Genomic DNA, 21083 nt, shown 5'->3' with positions numbered 1-21083 from the left:
GAATTTATAGAGTCGATTATTATTCATAAGATTGCTGAACTAAGTATTGCTCTATCTTAAGTATTTACGGCGCACTCCCAGTTCACACTGGGCGGTGCACCCAGAGCGCTCTCTGTGCACCACCCAGTGTGAAGTGAGAGTGCGCCGTAAATACTTAACATAGAGCAATACTTAGTTCAGCAATCTTATAGATAATAATCGACGCTATAAATTCCCCATACATAACATTTTCGAATATTGTTTGGCTCAGGTACTACAGCTAAAAAATCAAAGTAGGTGCACTGAGTGCAGGACAGCCCTGACTATGACTATGGTAAATGACTATGAAATGGGCAAAAAGGAGGCGTCCAGCATAGCTCTAGTCATCCAAAGTTCCTACCTAGCGCCTCCACGCGGACATACCCGGTAATGCTCTATCCTTAGCATTGAGTAGCTAAGCTAGGGGTGCGATGCTGCGTGGATGCCGGCTACCTGATCTCAAAATTGTGGTTTCGGGTAGACGGCTGATCCAGTCGGCTCTGTGGATAGGTAAGTCACAACGTGTATTATTTTGATTATTTGTTTCGTTCCAGCTCTACAAACACCACCGTAAACTTGTTTATTAAGGTGAAATTAGTAGTCATCGATTCTGCCAATTTCAAAAGCAGTTTTTCGTTTGAAACAAAAATTCTGTTCAGGAAAATATATTCGCTGTGTTTAGATTGGCAAGAAAAATGCAGTATTTACATTTTTATAAACAGAATCCCGCTTTTAGACCCAAAAACTGCTTCCGAAATTGGGCTCTCCGACGAAAAGTTAATGACTGCTAATTTCTCGTTAATGTACATGGATATTAGATTTTGGACTGATAGAAACTCAAATGACGCAACTATATCTGATTTAAAGGACTGCTGGTGAGAGCGTTCTATTTGATCCATATTTATTTTATCACATTATTAACATAGGCATACTTATTTTACTTATATGTTTTATATTAAATTTCCTAAAGGATCGTGAATTTGATAATCGGAATTATTGTTAATAACTTCATTGTTATTCATTTTACATGACTAAATACTAATTTAACTATTCATATGATGTTCAAGAGATCAGGAGTGTTAAGCGAATGGAGGACTGGAGAACGGAACTGCGTGTGATTTGCCTGAATCGCCAGGGAGATGCCCCCTTTCCCCTAAAGGCCCAATAGGAGTTTAACACGCCCTTCCCCTTTTTCCCTACCACGCAAGTTCAGTTTGTACGGCGCAATCGTTGATCAACTAACCGGATTGACTGAAGTTTTTGGAGCGTCTTAGTAGAATACGAAACCGGAGGTGTAGCCGGATGTTTATGTTGGAAGGGATTCTTATCTTTCCGTGTGTTGGAGCGGAGTTTTTAGCAATCCCCTGCACACGCAACCGGTCTATCAACTAACAGTATCTATATAAACAAACGAGAAGAAGAAATTCAAAATTTTCACTTCCAACGAATAAGTAGAGCAATAAAGACGCTATTTTGTACTCGGTCGGTTTTCATTCGTATTTCTCGGTTTCGATTCAATCCTCCGGTGATATCCCGTTTTCTGGCGTCAGTGATTAGTCCAGGTTCTAATAACCTCTAGTTTTCCGGTTCGTCCACCTCAACATTCTGGTCCTTCACGCTCGAATTATGGATACAGCAACTACGGAAAATCTCGCTTCGAAGCGAAAGGTTATTTATGCGAAAGTGAAATGGGAGTTATCTGTCGCAGAGAACATCCGCTGCCGGAAGCCGTCCGCTGCGGAAGTATTGGAAAGGCGAAGTAAACTCACGGAACTTGCTAATCATTTCGACGTTATTCAAACTGCGATTGAAGAGGAAACGGCCCACTTGGAGGATGTTGCATCAGTTTTCAATCATCGGCTCCTGTTCGATGAAGTGTACTTCCAGGTTAAGGATATTTATACCCAGTATCTAGAAGAGAAGCAGGAAAATTCTTCGGTTCGGAGTTCCAATTCAGAGGGAACAAGTGATTTACGTGACGCAATCAAAGCTCTATTGGAGACGCAGCAGGCAGTTCTCGCACGGCAACCAGCTTTGGAAATTCAATCGGTGAAACATGAACCACATATCAATGTAAAGCTACCGCAGCTGAACATTCCGGTATTTAACGGTGAAAGGAAAAATTGGCGTTCATTCAAGGACTTGTTCGAAGGCATGATTCATAATCGCACTGATCTGAAAGAGTCAGTTAAAATGCAGTATCTTTTCTCATACATTGACGGAGAGGCTAAAAGGATGGTGAATTCATTTCCGATTAGTGATGCCAATTATCATGAAGCTTGGGAGACATTAATTGCGCATTACGACAAAAACAAATATACGGTGTTTGCACTCATACGGGAATTTCTGGAGCAACCTTCAGCAAGCAACACGAATGGATTGAAAAAACTAGTGAATGTTTCTGATGACGTCATTCGTCAGCTCAAGGCGTTGGGCAATGAATACGAAACGCGTGATCCGTGGCTCATTCACCTGCTGCTGGATAAGGTGGATAAAGACACACGTTCGCTTTGGGCACAGAAAATAATCGACATCGACAACCCCTCGTTTATGGATTTTTTTGACTTTCTGCAGAAGCGCTGTGATGCATTGGAAACCTGTTCGGCTTTTGTGAAAAAAACGTCGTTTGACATCGTGAAGAAGGAGAACCCTAGAGCCAGTGGCAACGAAAGGAAACTTCAAGCTTTTCATACTGCTGCTGCTGCTGCTACTCCGATATCTTGTGCAAAGTGTTCCAACGATCACCCAGTGTACCAGTGTGAGTCTTTTAAGGCAATGGACGTACCAGCACGTCGACAGCTTGCACTTTCTTCAAGGCTATGTTACAACTGTTTGCGCCCGTCACACACGGCGAAACATTGTACATCGAAATCAGTTTGTCATATCGCACAGTGTAAGCAACGGCACCATACCTTGCTGTGCCGAAGAGACGTCAAGCGACCGGAGCAGCAGAATGATGCTGTTATCGAACCAGAGGAGCAGAATACTGAGGAGTCTTCAATTTCGGCTAACGCGGCACAGGCAGTAATTAGCAGTTCGGAACCGTCCACATTTTCATTGTTGCCGACGGTGGTAGCCAATATCAAGGGAGTGGATGGCAAATCAAACGAAGTGAGAATTTTGATTGATTCGGGATCTCAGGCATCTCTTATCACCGAGGCGTGTGTCAAACGTCTTGGACTGCAGCGGATCAACGCTAAGGTGGAAGTTACTGGTGTCAACGGAGAAGTAGTCGGTACTACAGCCTGCAAGGTATCGTTGATAGTTTCATCGCGATTTGACGATAGTGATACAATTACAACACAAGCATACGTATTAGGAAAGCTGACGGCATCCCTGCCGTGCCAGCAATTCAGCGCATCGGATATGCCATACTTGAAAGGTTTGCAACTTGCTGATCCACGATTCAACAAGTCGAGCACAGTGGATGTCATTTTGGGAGCAGATGTCTTCCTGTCCATACTTCGATCGGGGCAGGTCAAGAATCTTAACGGTATTCCTGTAGCACAACGTTCCATATTCGGATGGATGGTCGCAGGAAGAATCTCCAAGCAGGAATGTTTACACACCAATCATTCAGTGATAAACCAGGGTGTCGATTTCCTGGAAAAACCTGGAAAATCAGGGAATATCAGGGAATTCATTTTTGGATCAGGGAAATCAGGGAATATCAGGGAATTTCGAAATTCAATCAGGGAAATTTTGTTTACCCGGCAATATTGTTGATCAACTTTGGAATCAAATCAATTTTCGTGTAAAATGTCTAGTGGCGATTCGATTATCTTTCAGTTTGCCGTAAATGAGATGACAATTGTCACCTAGGTGACTCACTTTGTCACCTAGGTGACTCACTTTGTCACCTAGGTGACTCACTTTGTCACCTAGGTGACTCGCTTTGTCACCTAGGTTACACGGTTTGTCACTTAGGTGGCACGGGGTTGTTACCTAGGTGACACGGTCACGGCGAGTGACAATTGTCGTATTGAGTCACGTGACTCGCAGAATGAGGGTGATTGTCTTCCCCACGTCGTGTCTATCACTTCCCTCGTAGTTCTTGGCGCCATGGCGGATCCTCCACAGCCTACTTACGTCTTATTCCCTTTCGTCATGCTGTTCTGCGATTCGTTGATCAAGCTTTCTGGTGTACTCTACTGCAACGTGGAGTGGATCTGCGTGGATCTTACGACGAGATATTGGTCAAAGTCGCTAAGAAAAGACTGTATATTGTGACTTCCAAAAAGTATTGACCGTTAAACAGGATCGATCTGGGAGCTAGAGTCTTGAATTTTCAAGTCGTGCGCACCCCATAAATCCTTTCGAACCTGTCATAGAATTCGTCCCAAAGCAAAGCAAAGCAAAGTCTTGAGCATTAACCGTCACTAGACATTAGAAAATTAGCAAGATTTGTTATGTTTACACGGCTGTAATTTTGTTGTATGTAACATCTAAGCTTTGTGCAAAAACAGGTCGATTAGATTATTTCTCAATCTTTGTTTCTTTGGATTCAAGTTGATACCTCAAACATAACTGTCCCTAGACTCGATAGAAGAGGGCGTTTTCGAAACGCTGGTAAGAAATAGGTTAAGAATCTTTGATATGTGTTCTTAAATCATGAAGAAATCTAGCTTTAGTTTTCAGCAGCTCGCATAAGCCATGCTAAAGGGTTAAAAACTTAAGCCAGAAATCGCCCAAATAAGCTTGACATTCGAGTTTTGAGGGTCAGGGAAAAATATTTGAAGCATCAGGGAAAATCAGGGAAAGTCAGGGAATTTTATTTTTGGATTTGAGTCGACACCCTGTAAACGTACATCAGGAATTTGATATCGATCGCACTCTACGGATGTTTTGGGAAGACCAAGAGCTACGCAACAGCCAGCCTTTGACGGAGGAAGAGAAACGGGTAATCAACCATTTCGAATCAACATTCACACGTACGGAAGAAGGACGCTTTATCGTTAAACTACCACTGGACGATTCAAAGCAGAAGCTCGGTGAATCTTTGACCGCTGCTGTCAAGCGCCTCAGAGCAATGGAGCGCAGGTTTCAGAACGATGAAAATTTCATGGTTAGGTACACAACGTTCATGCAAGAGTACATACGGCTGGGACATATGCAGTTAATCCCAGATTCGGAGATAGCAGTCGACCAGTCAAGGTCCTGTTATTTGCCTCACCACGGGGTCATAAAGGAAGACAGTCTTACGACCAAATTGCGAGTTGTATTCGACGGATCTTGTGTTACATCTTCCGGAGTATCACTCAACGATTTGCTGCTGAGTGCGCCCAATATCAATGCGGATTTGTTTGATGCTCTATTGCGATTCAGATCGTACCCAATTGTATTTACGGCGGACGTCGAGAAGATGTACCGTCAGGTATTGGTGCATCCTGACGATACGGACTATCAACGCATTGTATGGCGTGATTCCCCGGACATGCCGATACAACATTTTCGTTTGCTGACTGTAACATACGGTCTGAAGAATTCCGGATTTTTGGCTATGGCAGCATTGAAAAAGGCAGCTGAAGTACACGAGAAGCAGTACCCAGAGGCAGTTGAGCGGATCAAAAAGCACACCTACGTTGATGATCTGACTTCTGGAGCTGACTCTGCGCAAGAGGCGATGGTGTTAATCAAGCAGATTAACGAGATACTACATAATGCGGGCTTTATTCTACGCAAATGGAGCTCGAATTCAGCAACGGTCCTCGACTCACTCTGTGACGTAAATGTTAACGCTAAACCGATCAATTTGCCAGACGAACAGAATTCGGTGAAAGCGCTTGGTATACATTGGTTGCCTGAGGAAGACGTTTTCACTCTCAAGGTAAACTTTCGAGTAGATGGTCCTAACACAAAGCATCAACTGCTGTCGGACACAGCACGACTGTTCGACCCGTTCGGATGGTTCGCACCAGTCATCATTCGTGCAAAAATTCTTTATCAACATTGTTGGCTATACGATTTGAACTGGCACGATCCGTTGCCCCCGTGTATCGAGGATGCGTGGGTAGAAATGAAACAAAACTTATGGCAACTTGAACAGGTGAAAATTCCAAGATGGATGGCAAACTTTCACGGTCGTATTGAACTGCATGGCTTCTCTGACGCCTCTGAAGAAGCTTACGCCGCAGTTGTGTATATGCGATCAATCGACGAAGATGGTCGTATTCATGTCAGCTTAATTGCAGCTAAAACAAAGGTAGCGCCGGTGAAACAGGTAACTATACCTCGGCTTGAACTCAACGCTGCGGAACTTTTGGCGAAGTTGATGAAGCAGGTAGCGGAACCGCTCGAACGCTTCCAGGTTCAGCAGTATGCCTGGACAGATTCGACGATAGTCCTGCAATGGCTTAGTAACCATCCCCGTAAATGGAACACGTATGTAGGGAACAGAGCATCGACTATTCTGGATATTTTACCGCGACGACACTGGGGCCATGTTTCAACACACGAAAATCCTGCAGATTGTGCGTCGCGAGGAATAAACCCTTCGGAGTTAATCGATCATCCGCTTTGGTGGTCTGGACCGCATTGGCTAGCAGCAGATTCCTCGTCGTGGAAGCGCAATGTTCCACCGGAAGATTTCGACGACGGCACACTCGAGGTACGTAAACGGTTTCAAACACTCAATACGATGATTAAGCTTCCAGGCACCAGCTTCGAGATTGAAAGGCAGATTCTTGAACGCAAGTCTACTTTACATGCCGCGTGTCGGCAACTAGCATATGTTAATCGTTTCATAACCAATATGAAGGCACAGCGAAGTAAGCAATCCAAACTTTCCGGCACGATCACACTAACCGAACTACATGAAGCTAGACTACAATACGCAAGGCTAGCGCAACATGACGTTTACGCAAGAGAGATGGATAGCTTGAAGGGTGGTAGCGAGGTGTTTTGTAAATCGAAGATCAGCGACATGTATCCATTTCTGGACAGTGACGGAACCATGCGAGTTGGCGGTCGGTTGCAGCATTCGGCTCGTCCATTTCGCATTATGCATCCCGTAATTCTACCTAAGGAACATCGCGTCACACGACTGTTAATAGAGGAACTACACGTTCAGAACTGTCATGCCGGCCCATCGCTATTGACTGCAACTATAAACCAATACTACTATGTGAAGGGTTGCCAAGACGTGGTTAAGCAAGTGATACGCAACTGTGTGAAATGTTGCCGCTTGAAAGCGAAGACTGCTCAGCAGTTAATGGGAAGTCTTCCAGCGGCACGTGTTACAGCATATCGTCCGTTCGCACACGTCGGAGTGGACTATGCCGGTCCCATTCTGATACGCTGCAGTAACACTCGAGGAGAGCGATCGATGAAGGGTTATATCGTGGTCTTCGTCTGCTTATCGACTAAGGCGGTGCACTTAGAAGCGGCAGGGGACCTTACGACAGCTACGTTCTTGGGAGCGTTGAAACGGATGATTGCACGACGCGGATATTGCAACGAGATCTGGTCTGATAACGGTACCAACCTGGTTGGAGCTGATCGACAACTCAGAGAAACTTACACAGCCTTGATGTCACACGGTAAGGATGCTGAGCGCTTTCTCAGTAGCCTCGGTATACAATGGAGATTCATTTCGCCGTCCAGTCCTCACCAGGGTGGTATTTGGGAAGCGGCGGTGAAAAGCGCCAAGGGCTTACTTCGACCAATCGTTGGAAATGAGAAGCTGACCTTCGAGGAGCTGACCACTGTGCTCTGTCAGATCGAGGCTTGCCTGAATTCCAGACCTCTCTGTCCGATGTCATCATCACCCGATAACTGCGAAGCCCTCACTCCGGGGCACTTCCTCGTAGGACAACCGTTAAACCTGTTACCCGAACCAGACGTCTCGCGAGTGCAAATGAATCGACTCGATCATTGGGAGAAGGTCCAACGATACACAATCGAGTTTTGGAACAGATGGCGGAACGAGTACCTGGCAACGCTGCAGTCCAGGGGCAAATGGCGAACCAGACAGGAGAACATCAAACCGGGTCAGCTCGTCCTGGTGAAAAGCGACAACGTGCCGCCTTCGGCTTGGGAGTTGGCCAGGGTGTCAGCAGTGCATCCGGATCAACAGGGGTTAGTCCGCATTGTTACGCTGCGTCGAGGCAAGACGGAATACCAACGCCCGGTTCAGAAGTTGTGTCCACTTCCGGATTGAGGTGCTACCTCAAGGCGGGGAGGATGTTGGAGCGGAGTTTTTAGCAATCCCCTGCACACGCAACCGGTCTATCAACTAACAGTATCTATATAAACAAACGAGAAGAAGGAATTCAAAATTTTCACTTCCAACGAATAAGTAGAGCAATAAAGACGCTATTTTGTACTCGGTCGGTTTTCATTCGTATTTCTCGGTTTCGATTCAATCCTCCGGTGATATCCCGTTTTCTGGCGTCAGTGATTAGTCCAGGTTCTAATAACCTCTCGTTTTCCGGTTCGTCCACCTCAACACCGTGGAACCTGCGTAAGAGCCTCTGCTTACGAGTCCATCCAACCCCTTTTGATCCTTCTTACAACATATACGTAAAAATTGACCAAACCTCATGATTTTAGTCATGACCTTGAAATGCGGTCAGGCATATATTAATATTTTTTTTTTGAAACGATGGTTCTACAATTGATGAAGGGACGGTAAGGCAAAGTAATGAAGGATTTTTTTTAGGAATGGAGGGGAAAGAGTGGAACGGAAGGGGGGGTAATAGGTAGCTACGCTTAACAAGTTGTCGTTGTGACTCCTACCTTTTGTCCAATGCTGGAAGGTGCATGGGTCGAACCAAGCTATAATCTGAGATTATAACCGGCGGGTGTTGTGGGTTCAAATCTCGTTATAATCTCAGATTATAGCTCGGTTCGACCCATGCACCTTCCAGCATTGGGCAAAAGCTAGGAGTCACAACGACAACTTGTTAAGCGTATCTACCCTAGTGAGCGGAGTCACCTGGACCTATTTATTAGCAATAATCCCGATTATCAAATTCATGATCCTTTAGGTTGAACGTCACGTTAGTTTTCGCGTCGACTTACCTTATATCAACGTTGCGAAAATACAGCGGTTAAATTTCCAGTGAACGTGAAGACCACAAGCATTTTTTACTGCAGCAGCTTTGTAAAGCTAACCAAGATTCATATTTTTCATCTTTAACACACATTCAAGCCAAATAAATTTATTTATGATTTACTTAATTTACAGTAATTTCCATTTTCATTTGAGACGTTTGAGACAGAAACAAACGCATTTAGCATTGCAAAGCTGGTCGTTCTTCCTTTCCTTGGAGGTTATCGTTAGTTGTTGAAAATCCAGTTCCTCCCTGCAAAACAGCTCTAGTTCAAATCTATATTATATTATATGTATCAGATACTCACTCTCTGCAGCGGAATTATGTCAGATTCAGAAAGCTTTTCGTTGGTTAAAGGATGAATCATATCTTTCTTGATAATTTTCTCCACGCATTCCATAGTGACGACATCTCCTCTGAAATACCAATAAACAATAATTAAACATGCAATTAGAACGGAGAAAGAACCTCTTACGTTGTTTTCAACACTGCGCACGGAACAGAATTGTTCAAAATGTCATGAGTTACAGCACACATATAACGATTCTCCTTCGCTATCAATGACTTCTTATCGGATGCATCTTTAACCAAAGTGAACTTCACTTGGATCAAATCTTTTGTTTTCAGTGGTTTCCCGGAAACAGGACAGTATACTTTGCTATCTGGTTTCTCGATTCGAGCAACCTTTGCTGAGGGTGTTTGCGATGGAACCCAAAAGCTTGGCAATTCTTTCCGTTTACCAAGCGATACATTCGAAATAGCACCACTCGTACTAGGGATCTCTTCTGCAAATCAACAATAAATTAACTTTTATTTCATAGGTCAAAATCGTACCGAAAAATAAACTCACCAGCTGTAGATGCCGTTTTGCTGCTGACAATATTTTTTTCTAACGACATAAACTTATCTAACTGCTTCTTTGATTCGGCATTTGCTCTATCGGCTTGCTCCTCCTCATCCTGCTTAATCTGGCGTTCATATTCCTTCAGTTTCCGTTCGTGTTCCTTTTTCTTTGTGATAATGTACGTCAAAATAGCTTCTTTATCAAATAGGTATCCTTCCTTTCTAAATTATAGTTTAATTACTGCGTGTTTCATGAACTAGATTTGAATTTTACTTACGTTATCACTGGATAGTGACAAGGCTGCAAAGTGAGTGAACAACAGTCAAAATTTTTCACCGAATCTTTTCCAAGACGTCGAGAGGACGTTCCAAATCCGGAAGAGGCGGCATCCTTTTTCTTTTCGTGATAAGTATACACCGCTCCTGCTGTACAATTACGTGCATGGCGAGTCATTTTTATGAGGAAGGAATTGTAACAACAACTTTTTATATGCAATTCTGTTTCTGATAAACTGAGAAATAATAACAAACAACATACGTAAAAAAAGTTTTAAATGTTGTCACCGTTGTCACTTGTCAAACACAATTAAACAGTGCAGCCAGCGCGAGATGTAGCTAAACCTATCGAGAAAACACAGTAGAAAATATAACGACTTTTGCTACCACCATCAGATTGCTACTTTTGAATTACTTAGTCGTTAACAGAAAAGATAACAAATTCTCCTGTTAAAAATTTTGAAAACTAAAAATTTAATAAACTAGGTAGAACACTATATAGGTAAAACACTAGGTAAAACATATATTGTCCACGTACATTGCCGATGACGGCAGCCACAATGAAGGCAAGGATGGCAAGGATGTCATTTTAAAGTAGTGGCATCATTTTAATATCTGGCAGCTCTGGCAATCATGTCGACACTTCAGACTTTGAGAGTCGACGTAAGATCGACATCTCGATATTACACCAAAAAAAATATTAATGTAAAAATAAAATAATATCCATCTGATTTCCATAAGTCAAAAGAAGAGAATTCGTGCGGGCTATTTTGAATTCACGTAAATTCTACAAAATAAGTTGATAAAAAATTATTCACATATTGCTGTTGCAGTTGAAAACCGTAAAAAACGACTTGCGACCTTCGGTTTTATTCTTATTCTGTGTGTCGCACGCGGTGTGCTGTAGAGCTTTCCAGTTATGTGTGTATTGGTGCTTGAAAATGAGGCAAACAACAACAGTAAACAAAAGATATGCATTCCTTTGTCACCAAGGTACAGAATGGATTTTGTTTTCCGCTGGCTTAAATACCAGCAAATTTTCAAAATATGTGCTTGAATTTGGAACAGGATGGAAAATTTGACCGAAATATGTGCTCTGCAGTGTGTCAGATGGAGAAACACAACTAGTAATCGCTGTTTTTCGGTTTCTTCCTCCAGCATCAGCTGTTCCTCAAAATGAGGTAAACATCATGTATATACATGCGTATTTCGTGTTTGATAGTGTGGGTGCTTGAGTTGTCAGAGAGCTCTATGAAGTATTCCACCACGCACACATATAAGGATTTTTTGACATTAGCTGAGGCCCTCGCTGAGGCTGTTTGCAGTAGGAATAATATCAAAAACATCAAATATCAAACTCCCGGATCCTCTCCTCCACTCTTCGCTCCCCTCTCACTCCTACATAACCGATCCTCAGCTAATGTCATTCTGGTTAGTGACGAAACCGCAAATTACTTCATAGCGCATCAATGTGCGACAGAGATGCCAGGTGATTTTTTGAAAAGTCTTCACGAATCAAGGAAAAATGTCTTCATTTGTCTGCTTTCGGCTTTCCGCCCATTGAAATTGCATGGTGAAGACATGTCTTCACATGTCTTCAAGTGAAGACATTTCACTTTTTTGTAACAAAAATGTCTTCAAAACGAAGACATGTCTTCACTTCTGGCATCTCCACAGTGCACCACGTGCGATATAGTTGCGACACACAGCACATGAATAAAAGCGAACGTCGCACGTCGATTATTACGGTTTGCAATTGCAACAGCAATAATATTCATGCAATTTGGACGTAAAAGTTATTTTGAGTATACTTATCAGACCTATCATTCAGACGGATGGAACTGAGGGCCCAGTAAACCATTTGGTTTGTATATCTCGATTGCAACTGAGATATACGAAATCATATCAGAACGAAAAAGTTATATTTCACGCCATATAAGAACATATATGTACCAAAGTGGAGGCGATATACGTGCGAAAGCTTTGACAATTATTTGTAATTCTATTTTGCGTAGTTTTTATAATACGCAACTAAATACTGCTGAATATATGATTGAGATATAATCAAATATTGCAATCGTCTATACTGCTTTATAATTCAGAGTCATGAATTGTATATGAAGGCACGCACGACTGCAAAATAACTTATTGTTCACTTCGATTCGACATACTCTAATCATTATGCAATTCCAATGTGAAATTGACATGAAAACGATTTAATGTGAACTTTCTATTACGATTTTGTGTTATCTGGGGGGGTAAACAATTCATCTTCCAAGCTTCTTACTCTTTCCACGTTTCCGATTCCGTTTGCTGCACGATGTGGGGCAGCTAGAGCCAGCTTTGTCCTAGGTTGAAAAAAGGAATTAATGTTAACGGCTGAAACAGTCAGTCGGACTACAGTGACTATATAGGTTACAGAGACGACGAGGCACTCAAAAACCGCTAAATTTTTAATCAAAACGGAGAATACCATCACAAATGAAGGTAACTCTCCGTTTTGATCCAAAATTTAGCGGATTTTGAGAGCCTCGTCGCCTCTGTAACCTATAGTTTCTGTAGTGCGGACTACACTGTCGCCATTATGAATTGATGTCTGTCGCTGATGAAATGTCGACTAACATTTGAAAGGGGCGGATAAGCCAACTGTCAAACAGAACGAGTGAGAGTTCATTTTCCTATGCTGCTCCAGCAAAAAATAACTCTCACTCGTTCTGTTTGACAGTTGGCTTATCCGCCTCTTTCAAATGTTGGTCGACAAATAACGAAATAGAAGAAATGACAGACCTTGACTATTTCCGAACTCACAAGACACTCCACTTCTTCTATACATTATATGAGCATTTGATATACTTTTCATATCCCTGTTGATCTGCTTCTCTGCTTGTATCAGTCTTGTTCGCTGCCAAATCTGCCCTCCACCTCGACCATGATGGCATACTCTTCGTCGCCATCATCTACGGTCGACCCACGTCAGACGTCACCCCCCACAACAACATTAGAGTCGCCGCTGAGGAGCAAACGTGGAAAGAGAAAACAAAAAGAGAAAAAGGGAAAATTTGATTAGATGGACGCAACAGTATAATCAATATATATAGAATGCCAGTGTCGCTGCAGTGCGCGTGGTAAACATCACACATGTTCAGATAATGTATTTACATTATATATGCAAATGTGTGTGTGTGTGTCTGAGATTCATCAAAAGAGGAATCTCATTGTCAAACTTTGACAACCAGTTTACAATTTCAATTATGGCTGCCAAGTAATGTGATTGGAAACTTCGCTTGCTTCAAATTTCTGAAAAAGTCGGTGCAAAAGGGCGCAGTTGTGAGATTCTATTCATCCGGACGAAAAGAAAAAGAACGTTTAAAACCATTTCACTGGCATAAAAACACAGCGGAGAACGCACTGATGACAGCACCAACCAGCGCACAGATAAAGAACAGATATATAACAATGAGCAACTTTGACAACGAAGTTCCCGATTCACAGACTTGATACAGACTGTTAGCACCATGTTTACCACAATGAGTCCTATAGAAAAACAGCGACACTGACATTCTATATATATTGATTCTACTGACGCAACCCATCTCTCCAACTACCTATAGGTCATCACACTTGTACGGAATATTGTTCAAGGGCAATAATACCGCTCAGTTTTTGTTTCTTGTGATCCAACCAAGATTCTAATTTCAACCCACTCACTTATATCAGCCGTGTTTGAGATAGCAAAAGCGCACGAAAACGAATAAGGTTGCAGGATTAACTTCTGTACGAGCCCCGTCTAGGAGGTTTTCATTATGCAGCAATTCAAAAATGTCCCGTTTATCAACAAAAATAAAACGAAAAAACTGTTCCCCTTGAGAAGTTGCACAAAAATCCGCCAGAATAAAAAATATATACCGTGGACCCCCGTTCGTTTGACCGTTTTTAATCTGAAAACTTTTAATTTGAACCCCGCTGGTTTGCACGATGTGCAAATTAAAAATGGTTCAAATGTCAATCTCAATATGGCATCATATTGAGTCGCCATTAGCGGACCCTCTCCATGCAAAATACACTAGAATTCCTATAATGGACCCGGTCGTTATTCTATTGTAAACCACAAGGTTCCATAAAAGGAAAATGGACATTCCAATCTGTTTTAAAAAATATGTGAAATATAGAGATTTGCAGCATAAATTGATATATTCAGGCTCGAAAGTTACTAATATTGTAAGTGCCATCGGTTGGGTTTTTAGCGTTAAGAGTTCAAAATAATGTATAGAAAGGTCCACAAATGGTTGATTTACCCTATACCAGAATAATAATCCTAAATTACTCTTGATATACAAATTTTGTATATTTTGTACAGATCTTGTGATAATTTGTACAGGAGGTCGTCCGATTACCAATTTCGACTACGCAATGATAAAAATGTGTTTGAGTATTTAAAATATTTATAACTTGATTCCTGTAAGTCCTACAATTTTGGTATGTTCAGAAACTTTACGTACCTTTACAGGACAAACAACATTTCTGAAGACACAACATTTTTAAAGTCATTATTTAAAAAGTTAAACTTCAACGCCATCTATAGGAACAAAAATACAGCTACTTAAAATTTATAGAAAGATGCGAAATTTTATAACAATGCATGTTGCTGAAGACAATAAAGCTCTACGAAGCACATAAAAGAAGTTATGAGGTTTTGTCCGAGTGTCGGGTCAATCTGACCCACTGTGTGCCGTCGATAATTTTTTAATACGCAAGTGTTGACCAAGTACAAAGAATGCATTTTGCTGGACAATGATTTGGCAAGAGATCTGTAGTTGTGGAGAGAAAGCAAAGTTTTCATCACTGGGACAACAATGAAGGGAAAAGTTTACAAGAAGGAGTGTCTTTAGAACAGGATGTTGCCATTCATTCGATCACACAAAGGTCCGGTGAAGTTCTGACCTGACTTGACAAGCTACCATTACATCCGGGAAGTCGTCTAGTGGTATATAAGAACAAGATCGATTTCATCAAAAAAAGTCAATCCGAATTGTCCGGATTTTCGTCCCATAGAGATACTGGGCAATCATCAAAGGCAAACTGAAGAAATGTGGCAGAAACATCAAAAAACCAGCTCAAATGAAAAAGTGAAACAAAGTAGCAAATACGATTATCAGCAGTACTGGGCAGAAAATGATGGGTGGTATCACACGAACAGTTCGAAAATTCTTCCGAACAACTGACGAATAATTTCCTTACTTTTTCCCTTAAAGCTCTTAAAAAAACCTGCAAAATGACATCCTTCCCGTTTTTGTACGTTATTTCTACCACCAAATTCTAACTGAAACCGGTTTTATCGCTCCTTATAATTTATGATTAAATGTGGTTGTACTAATATTAATAATAATATTAGTAATAAAAATAATATTAAATATGTGTTATTGTCGAGTTTATACCATCTAGCTTTTTAAACTTAAGACGTTGCACTTATGCCGCACCATATTCTACATATTCTAAAAACCCGAATTAATCCACCTAGCGGCGTGACCTAGCCTTTCTACTGCCACAATAATCACTATTTAATTTCTCAGGAACATCTCTAATTAACTTGACTATATTTTGAAATATCCGTTCTGTATTCCTCAAAATTCTTATTTGCCAGTCAAATTCACAACGTATTGCGTAAGTATAATCAATATATATAATATATATAACTATATATATAACTACATTGTCAAATTGCCCAATAGAAAATTTTCCTGCCGACGAAATACCCCAAAACGACCAAATCGGGTGATTTATCCTACGTGATTTACGGAAAAGCAGAAGGATTTTTTATTGGGTTGCCTTTTTAGTTTGACAATCAGATTCCCGTTTCGAATCGATCACTCACACATATGCGCATACAGTGTAAATACGTAATTTTCAAATGTGTGATGTTTACCACGAGCACTGCAGCGACACTGGCATTCTATATATATATTGATTCAACTATTGCGTACAATAATTATATTTTCTTTCCTTGGGTGCAGAAATACTTGTAAGCGTCATTTATGTTACTTGATGAACATATTATTTAGTTTTATAACATTTACGTGATTTATAGAAACATAATGTAAACACAAAAGATAATTTTTGCAGACTTGAATGAATATATATATATAGACAGCCTTAACATTCAGGCCTTAGAGCCACATACGAAACTTGTTTTGAATTGACAATATGAAATATGTGTTCATAGCAGATTTTTTGATATTTTGATATTAATACCATGCGCTCAAAAGTTAGCATCTTTGGAAAACAAGAGTTCAGAAAAATTATTATCATATTTCGATTTTGAAGAAAAAGGATATCTACAACAAAATGGTTGATCTCAAAATTTTACTATTAGTTTGCTTGGCTTCAATTTTGCAATATATCTGAATTAGAAAAAATAACTGAATAGAGCATTAGATATAAAAAAAGAGAAATGGAAATATTTCTTAGCTGACGCTCCTTCAGATAATTATTTTTGCATGAAAATCAAAACTTAAGCTTCTTTTGAATGTACTTTCATGAAAAGATAGTCATTAGCTTGATCGCATCGTTTGTACAATGTATCCCGTTAGAGGGTTAGGAAAACAAGATGAGGTCGAATAGTGCAAAAGCTGTGCCATAAACATGCTTGAGAATGGGAAATATGATCGATGTGATTTCCAGTGCTTGTCAATTCGATTTATTTATTGAAATATGATGCATGACATAAGATTTCTGTCTTTTAAAGTGTCACTAACGAAAACAAATCGTACAAAATTACTACCGTACAATGTTTTGCTCCTATTTTTATATAAAATTTCTAAGCTCTAGTATTTATTGATTGGAAACAGCATCTATTGATGCGCAAAAATTGTTTGCAATTTATATAAGTTTATCTGGAAAAATCAATCCATTAGTATATTAAATCCTATACACCACTATATCTAAATGCTTAAATTAATGCTTTTCTTCGCTTTTTGCTTTTCTTGTCTAATTGCGAGTTACAGCAAGTGAAGAAAATTTATTTATTTATTATTTATTTATTAAAATGACAATCGAAATCTTAAATTAAAGAAAAGAAAAAACTTTTTCCGATTGAATCCCACTACAGTGGGATTTCGAATTTGGCAATGTTCGATTTTGGCAACAAAAGTATCCGTTTTTGGCAACACAAAATATTTTACTTCCAAAAGTATGCTTAAATATCGAAACGTGCCGCTCGAGCCAAAAATGCTGATGCTTAAATATCAGTCAGTTTCCGCATTACTTTAAATGACGAAAAAAGTATAAGGATCCATGCCTAGTGGCACGGGCGCAGGCTTGAAGTAGGACTACGAATGTAGCGCAATTCGTCTCCCAATGCTAAAGCCGGTGATTTTTGTGTGAATTTCATATATAGATGCTCAAGTTGCGCATTAAAGAATTGTGTTCTTACATGTGAGAAATTCATAATTTCAACTCTTCAGCTAATTTATATGGTGGACCTGAAAAGGTCTGTTCATTAATCTCTAATTCTCAAATTTCTGACTCGTAGTGTCCATTGTCAACTTTCGTCCTTCAGATGGGCTTAGTGATGTCCGTTAATCGTTCGATTAATTCAACTAATCGAATAACACAAGGAATATTCGAATAATTTTTAATCGAATAATGCCAGCACGAGTAGTTGAATTAATCGAATAGTTCAATCAGTACGTATAATCCCCGAATAATGCTCGGTAATCGTTCATAATCGTTCGGTTAATCGAATTATGCAAAGAAATATGCGAATATTTCTAATCGAAGACCACTAGACCTTTCCAGTTATGTGTGTATTGGTGCTTGAAAATGAGGCAAACAACTACAGTAAACAAAAGAGATGCATTCCTTTGTCACCAAGGTACAGAATGAGTTTCGTCTTCTGCTGGCTTAAATACCAGCAAATTTTCAAAATATGTGCTTGAATTTGGAACAGGATGAAAAATTTGACCGGTTTGTTCCTCCAGCATCAGCTGTTCCCCAAAATGAGGTAAACATCATGTATATACACTCGTATTTCGTGTTCGCTAGTGTGGGTGCTTGAGCTGTCAGAAAGCTCTCTAGCACGAATAGTTGAATTAATCGATTAGTGCAGACAAGGCTCACCGATTAATCGGTAATCGAATAATTGAAAATTTCGGACATCACTATTCCCACCAATTTAAACCCTTTGCTTCCGCGACCAAACTTTGGGTTTTTAGCATATTTAATATTCTATTATAGCAGCTTATTGTCAATTGCAAGTAAAATTGTACCATCCAAAGTGCGATATCGCTCATAAAGTGCTATTTTGCATTAAATCGTTTCGATCTTCGGCGCACTTTTTCGTTATCTTCCAAGCAATAAGTGCGCCGAAGAGACCGAAACGATTTAAGCTAAAATAGTACTTTTATGAGCGATTGCGCACTTATTGATTGGACAATTTTCCTTGCAATTGACAATAATAGATCGATGTTTCGAATCCAACACGGTCGGCGTAATTTCCACTCCACACCAAACAATAATCGGCTGCTGCCGAGTTTTACCACCTTTGCCGCGTCCGGATCCGGACAGGGAGATAAAGTCGTAACTCTCATTATTATTTGTAACCCAAACAACGCGAAAATGATGCCGTTCGCAAAATCAATTCAACTGCTTCATATACTTATTCAGTAGTTCTTAAAAGAACTGATTGTTTTCTACCAGCTGTTAATAATACAAATCGAAGAAATTTACTGCTTGGCAGCAGCTTTTTTCGGACCGCATTCTCCGTTAGAACTTCTTTTGGCTTTGGAGTTTTCGAAGCCTTTGCTATGGTCTTTATTGACTTAGTAATCTTGCTTCTCGCTAGCAAGTTTGGTAGGCAAACGAACCGGAAGCGCCAGTTCTTTGTTTGGACTAGCTTTCTCTTGTTGAAAACTAACTTCAAAGCCTTTTTCACGAATGTGTCCAACTTTGAAACGTCACAATTGTAGCTGGCGGCGATATACTTCTAGACGGCTTGCAACGAAGATCCGTTGACTCTTCGGTTTATTGGCGTCTCGCTTAGTGAATTTGGATGTCTTCGTTGCCTTATTCCGGGGAAGAACAGCTGAAGCTCAACGATTTTCGAGCGGATTCTATAGAGCGTAAATTAAATACAATCAAACTTTGATCCCTTTGATTCAAAGGGAATTTAATCCATAGCTCTTCTCCTATATATTTCTGTCATCCGTGTTAGGGAAGCGTTGGCGTGGGAAGGCAAAAATAAAATTAAAGCAACGTCATGAGTTAGAAGACCGCATACTGAGTCACCACATATTTAACGTTTTATAGATAAAATCGGAAGAAATTCTTCATGATTTCAAGAATCAACGACATTTGGAAATTTAATTAAAGAAATTTAGTATACAGAAAATTTTCATCTCTTCATAAACAAATTTGTTCGTCCTAAAAAGGACGGGTTGTGGTAATTTATGTGGTTGAAAATCCGGCCAGCAGAATGGCTTGAATGTTTGAAACAACACCTCCCAGGGCAATGGTGACAATGGTTACCGAACAGAGCATTTTCCATTGATTCAAGCTCTTCCGCTCCCGCAACCAAATATTCTAATACAGCTGATAATAGATCAATGCTCCAGTACCAACGCGTTCGGCGCACTCTACACCAAACAATGATCCGCTGCTGCTGCTGCCGCATGCCGCTGCGCTGCGTTTTACCAGTTTGCCGAGTCCAGTGAGGGAGATATAACCGCAACTCTCTGCTGTCTGCTCTGTACCGTACCGATGCCAATGCGAAAATGATGCCGTTCGCCGGCTTACTTCTGATTATATACCAGAGCAAACGGCAGCAAGTTGTAACAAAGGCGGATCAACGTAGGGCAGAGAATCATAGACACGAAAGAAAGGCGGTACAGCGAAACCGTACTCCGTACATTGTTTGAACAAAACCGGTGTCCGGTGCTTCCTTAATGAAGAGCTACCAGTTTCTGCAGAGCAACCTAATATGAAGCATCGTCTTCATGCCACCGAAAACCAGTGGAAAGGCCGCAAAGCGCGATAGGAAAAAGAAGAAGAAGCCACGCCACTATAGGAGAGCAACGCTATTTTCTTTCATTTAATGCCGACAGGGATGGCACGGCAACGGGCATGGCAGACGTGCACTCACAGTTGTGTGTGGTTGTGCCGGGTGAGTTTGCCAAGCGCGTCGTCTCGGAAGGTACCAAAGTATACCGGCCTATAGTAAATGTATCTGGTCAGGCTTCTGTAACTATACAACAATTAGCCCTTTTTAGGGCCTAATATATAAATGAAGATGCAATTCGATTTTCTCACTAAACGCTTAGTCTCGAATTACGAAGTGGCGCAGTTTTCTTTTGCCAGATAATGTGGCTTACTCGTTTCATGCTTTTAGAAAGAATCTTAAATTCGTATTATTTTGCATGTGTAGGTATATGAACAATTTTGTTCAGAAATATTCTTCGGAAGGTTTGTCTTAATACAGTTTAAACATGTAATTTCTGACGTTCTCATACTTCGAACGCTCATACTAAACTGCCAACATCACTTTAAAATGTGAGAAAAATCAATTTAACTGCTTCGTATACTTTTATTTAGTAGTTCTTAAAAGAACTGATTGTTTTCTACCAGATATTAGTAATGCAAATCAAGGAAATTTACATCTAGGCAAGAGTTTTTTTCGGGCACCTTCTCCGCTGGAACGACTTCCTTTGACTGGGGCTTTCGGTGCCTTTGCTACGGTTTTCATTGGCTTAGTAGATTATTGTTCGGGGGCACCCGCATATTTACTCCAGTAGTACAGCTTTAATCGGAGCCGCCTTTGCAGCAGTTAGCAAAGATATTGTTTTCGTCCGTTTTATCAACCTTGAACAAATCGGAAGCGCCTGTTCTTTTTGTTTGGACCAG

General features: G+C 40.7%; 2 protein-coding genes across 2 annotated transcripts; one reads left to right on the top strand and one right to left on the bottom strand.

The window, feature by feature from the left end:
* Positions 1–1644: 1644 nt before the first annotated feature.
* LOC128736205 (uncharacterized) lies at positions 1645–8176 on the top strand. Its single transcript, XM_053830683.1, has 2 exons — positions 1645–3519; positions 4832–8176. The coding sequence occupies exons 1-2, from the start codon at positions 1645–1647 to the stop codon at positions 8174–8176; spliced, it is 5220 nt and encodes a 1739-aa protein (XP_053686658.1).
* Positions 8177–8909: 733 nt separating this feature from the next.
* Positions 8910–10421, bottom strand: LOC128737080 (nitric oxide synthase-interacting protein homolog). Its single transcript, XM_053831638.1, has 5 exons — positions 10193–10421; positions 9922–10136; positions 9547–9856; positions 9379–9487; positions 8910–9323 (listed from the first exon to the last, which is right to left on the bottom strand). Exons 1-5 carry the CDS (start codon positions 10366–10368, stop codon positions 9252–9254), a joined length of 882 nt encoding a protein of 293 aa, XP_053687613.1. The 5' UTR covers positions 10369–10421; the 3' UTR covers positions 8910–9251.
* Positions 10422–21083: the final 10662 nt, after the last annotated feature.

Source organism: Sabethes cyaneus, chromosome 2, assembly GCF_943734655.1.
Source record: "Sabethes cyaneus chromosome 2, idSabCyanKW18_F2, whole genome shotgun sequence".
In the NCBI taxonomy this organism is placed as follows: domain Eukaryota; kingdom Metazoa; phylum Arthropoda; class Insecta; order Diptera; family Culicidae; genus Sabethes; species Sabethes cyaneus.
The sequence above is the reverse complement of the archived record's forward strand: the minus strand, read 5'-3'. Positions and strand labels throughout refer to the sequence as shown.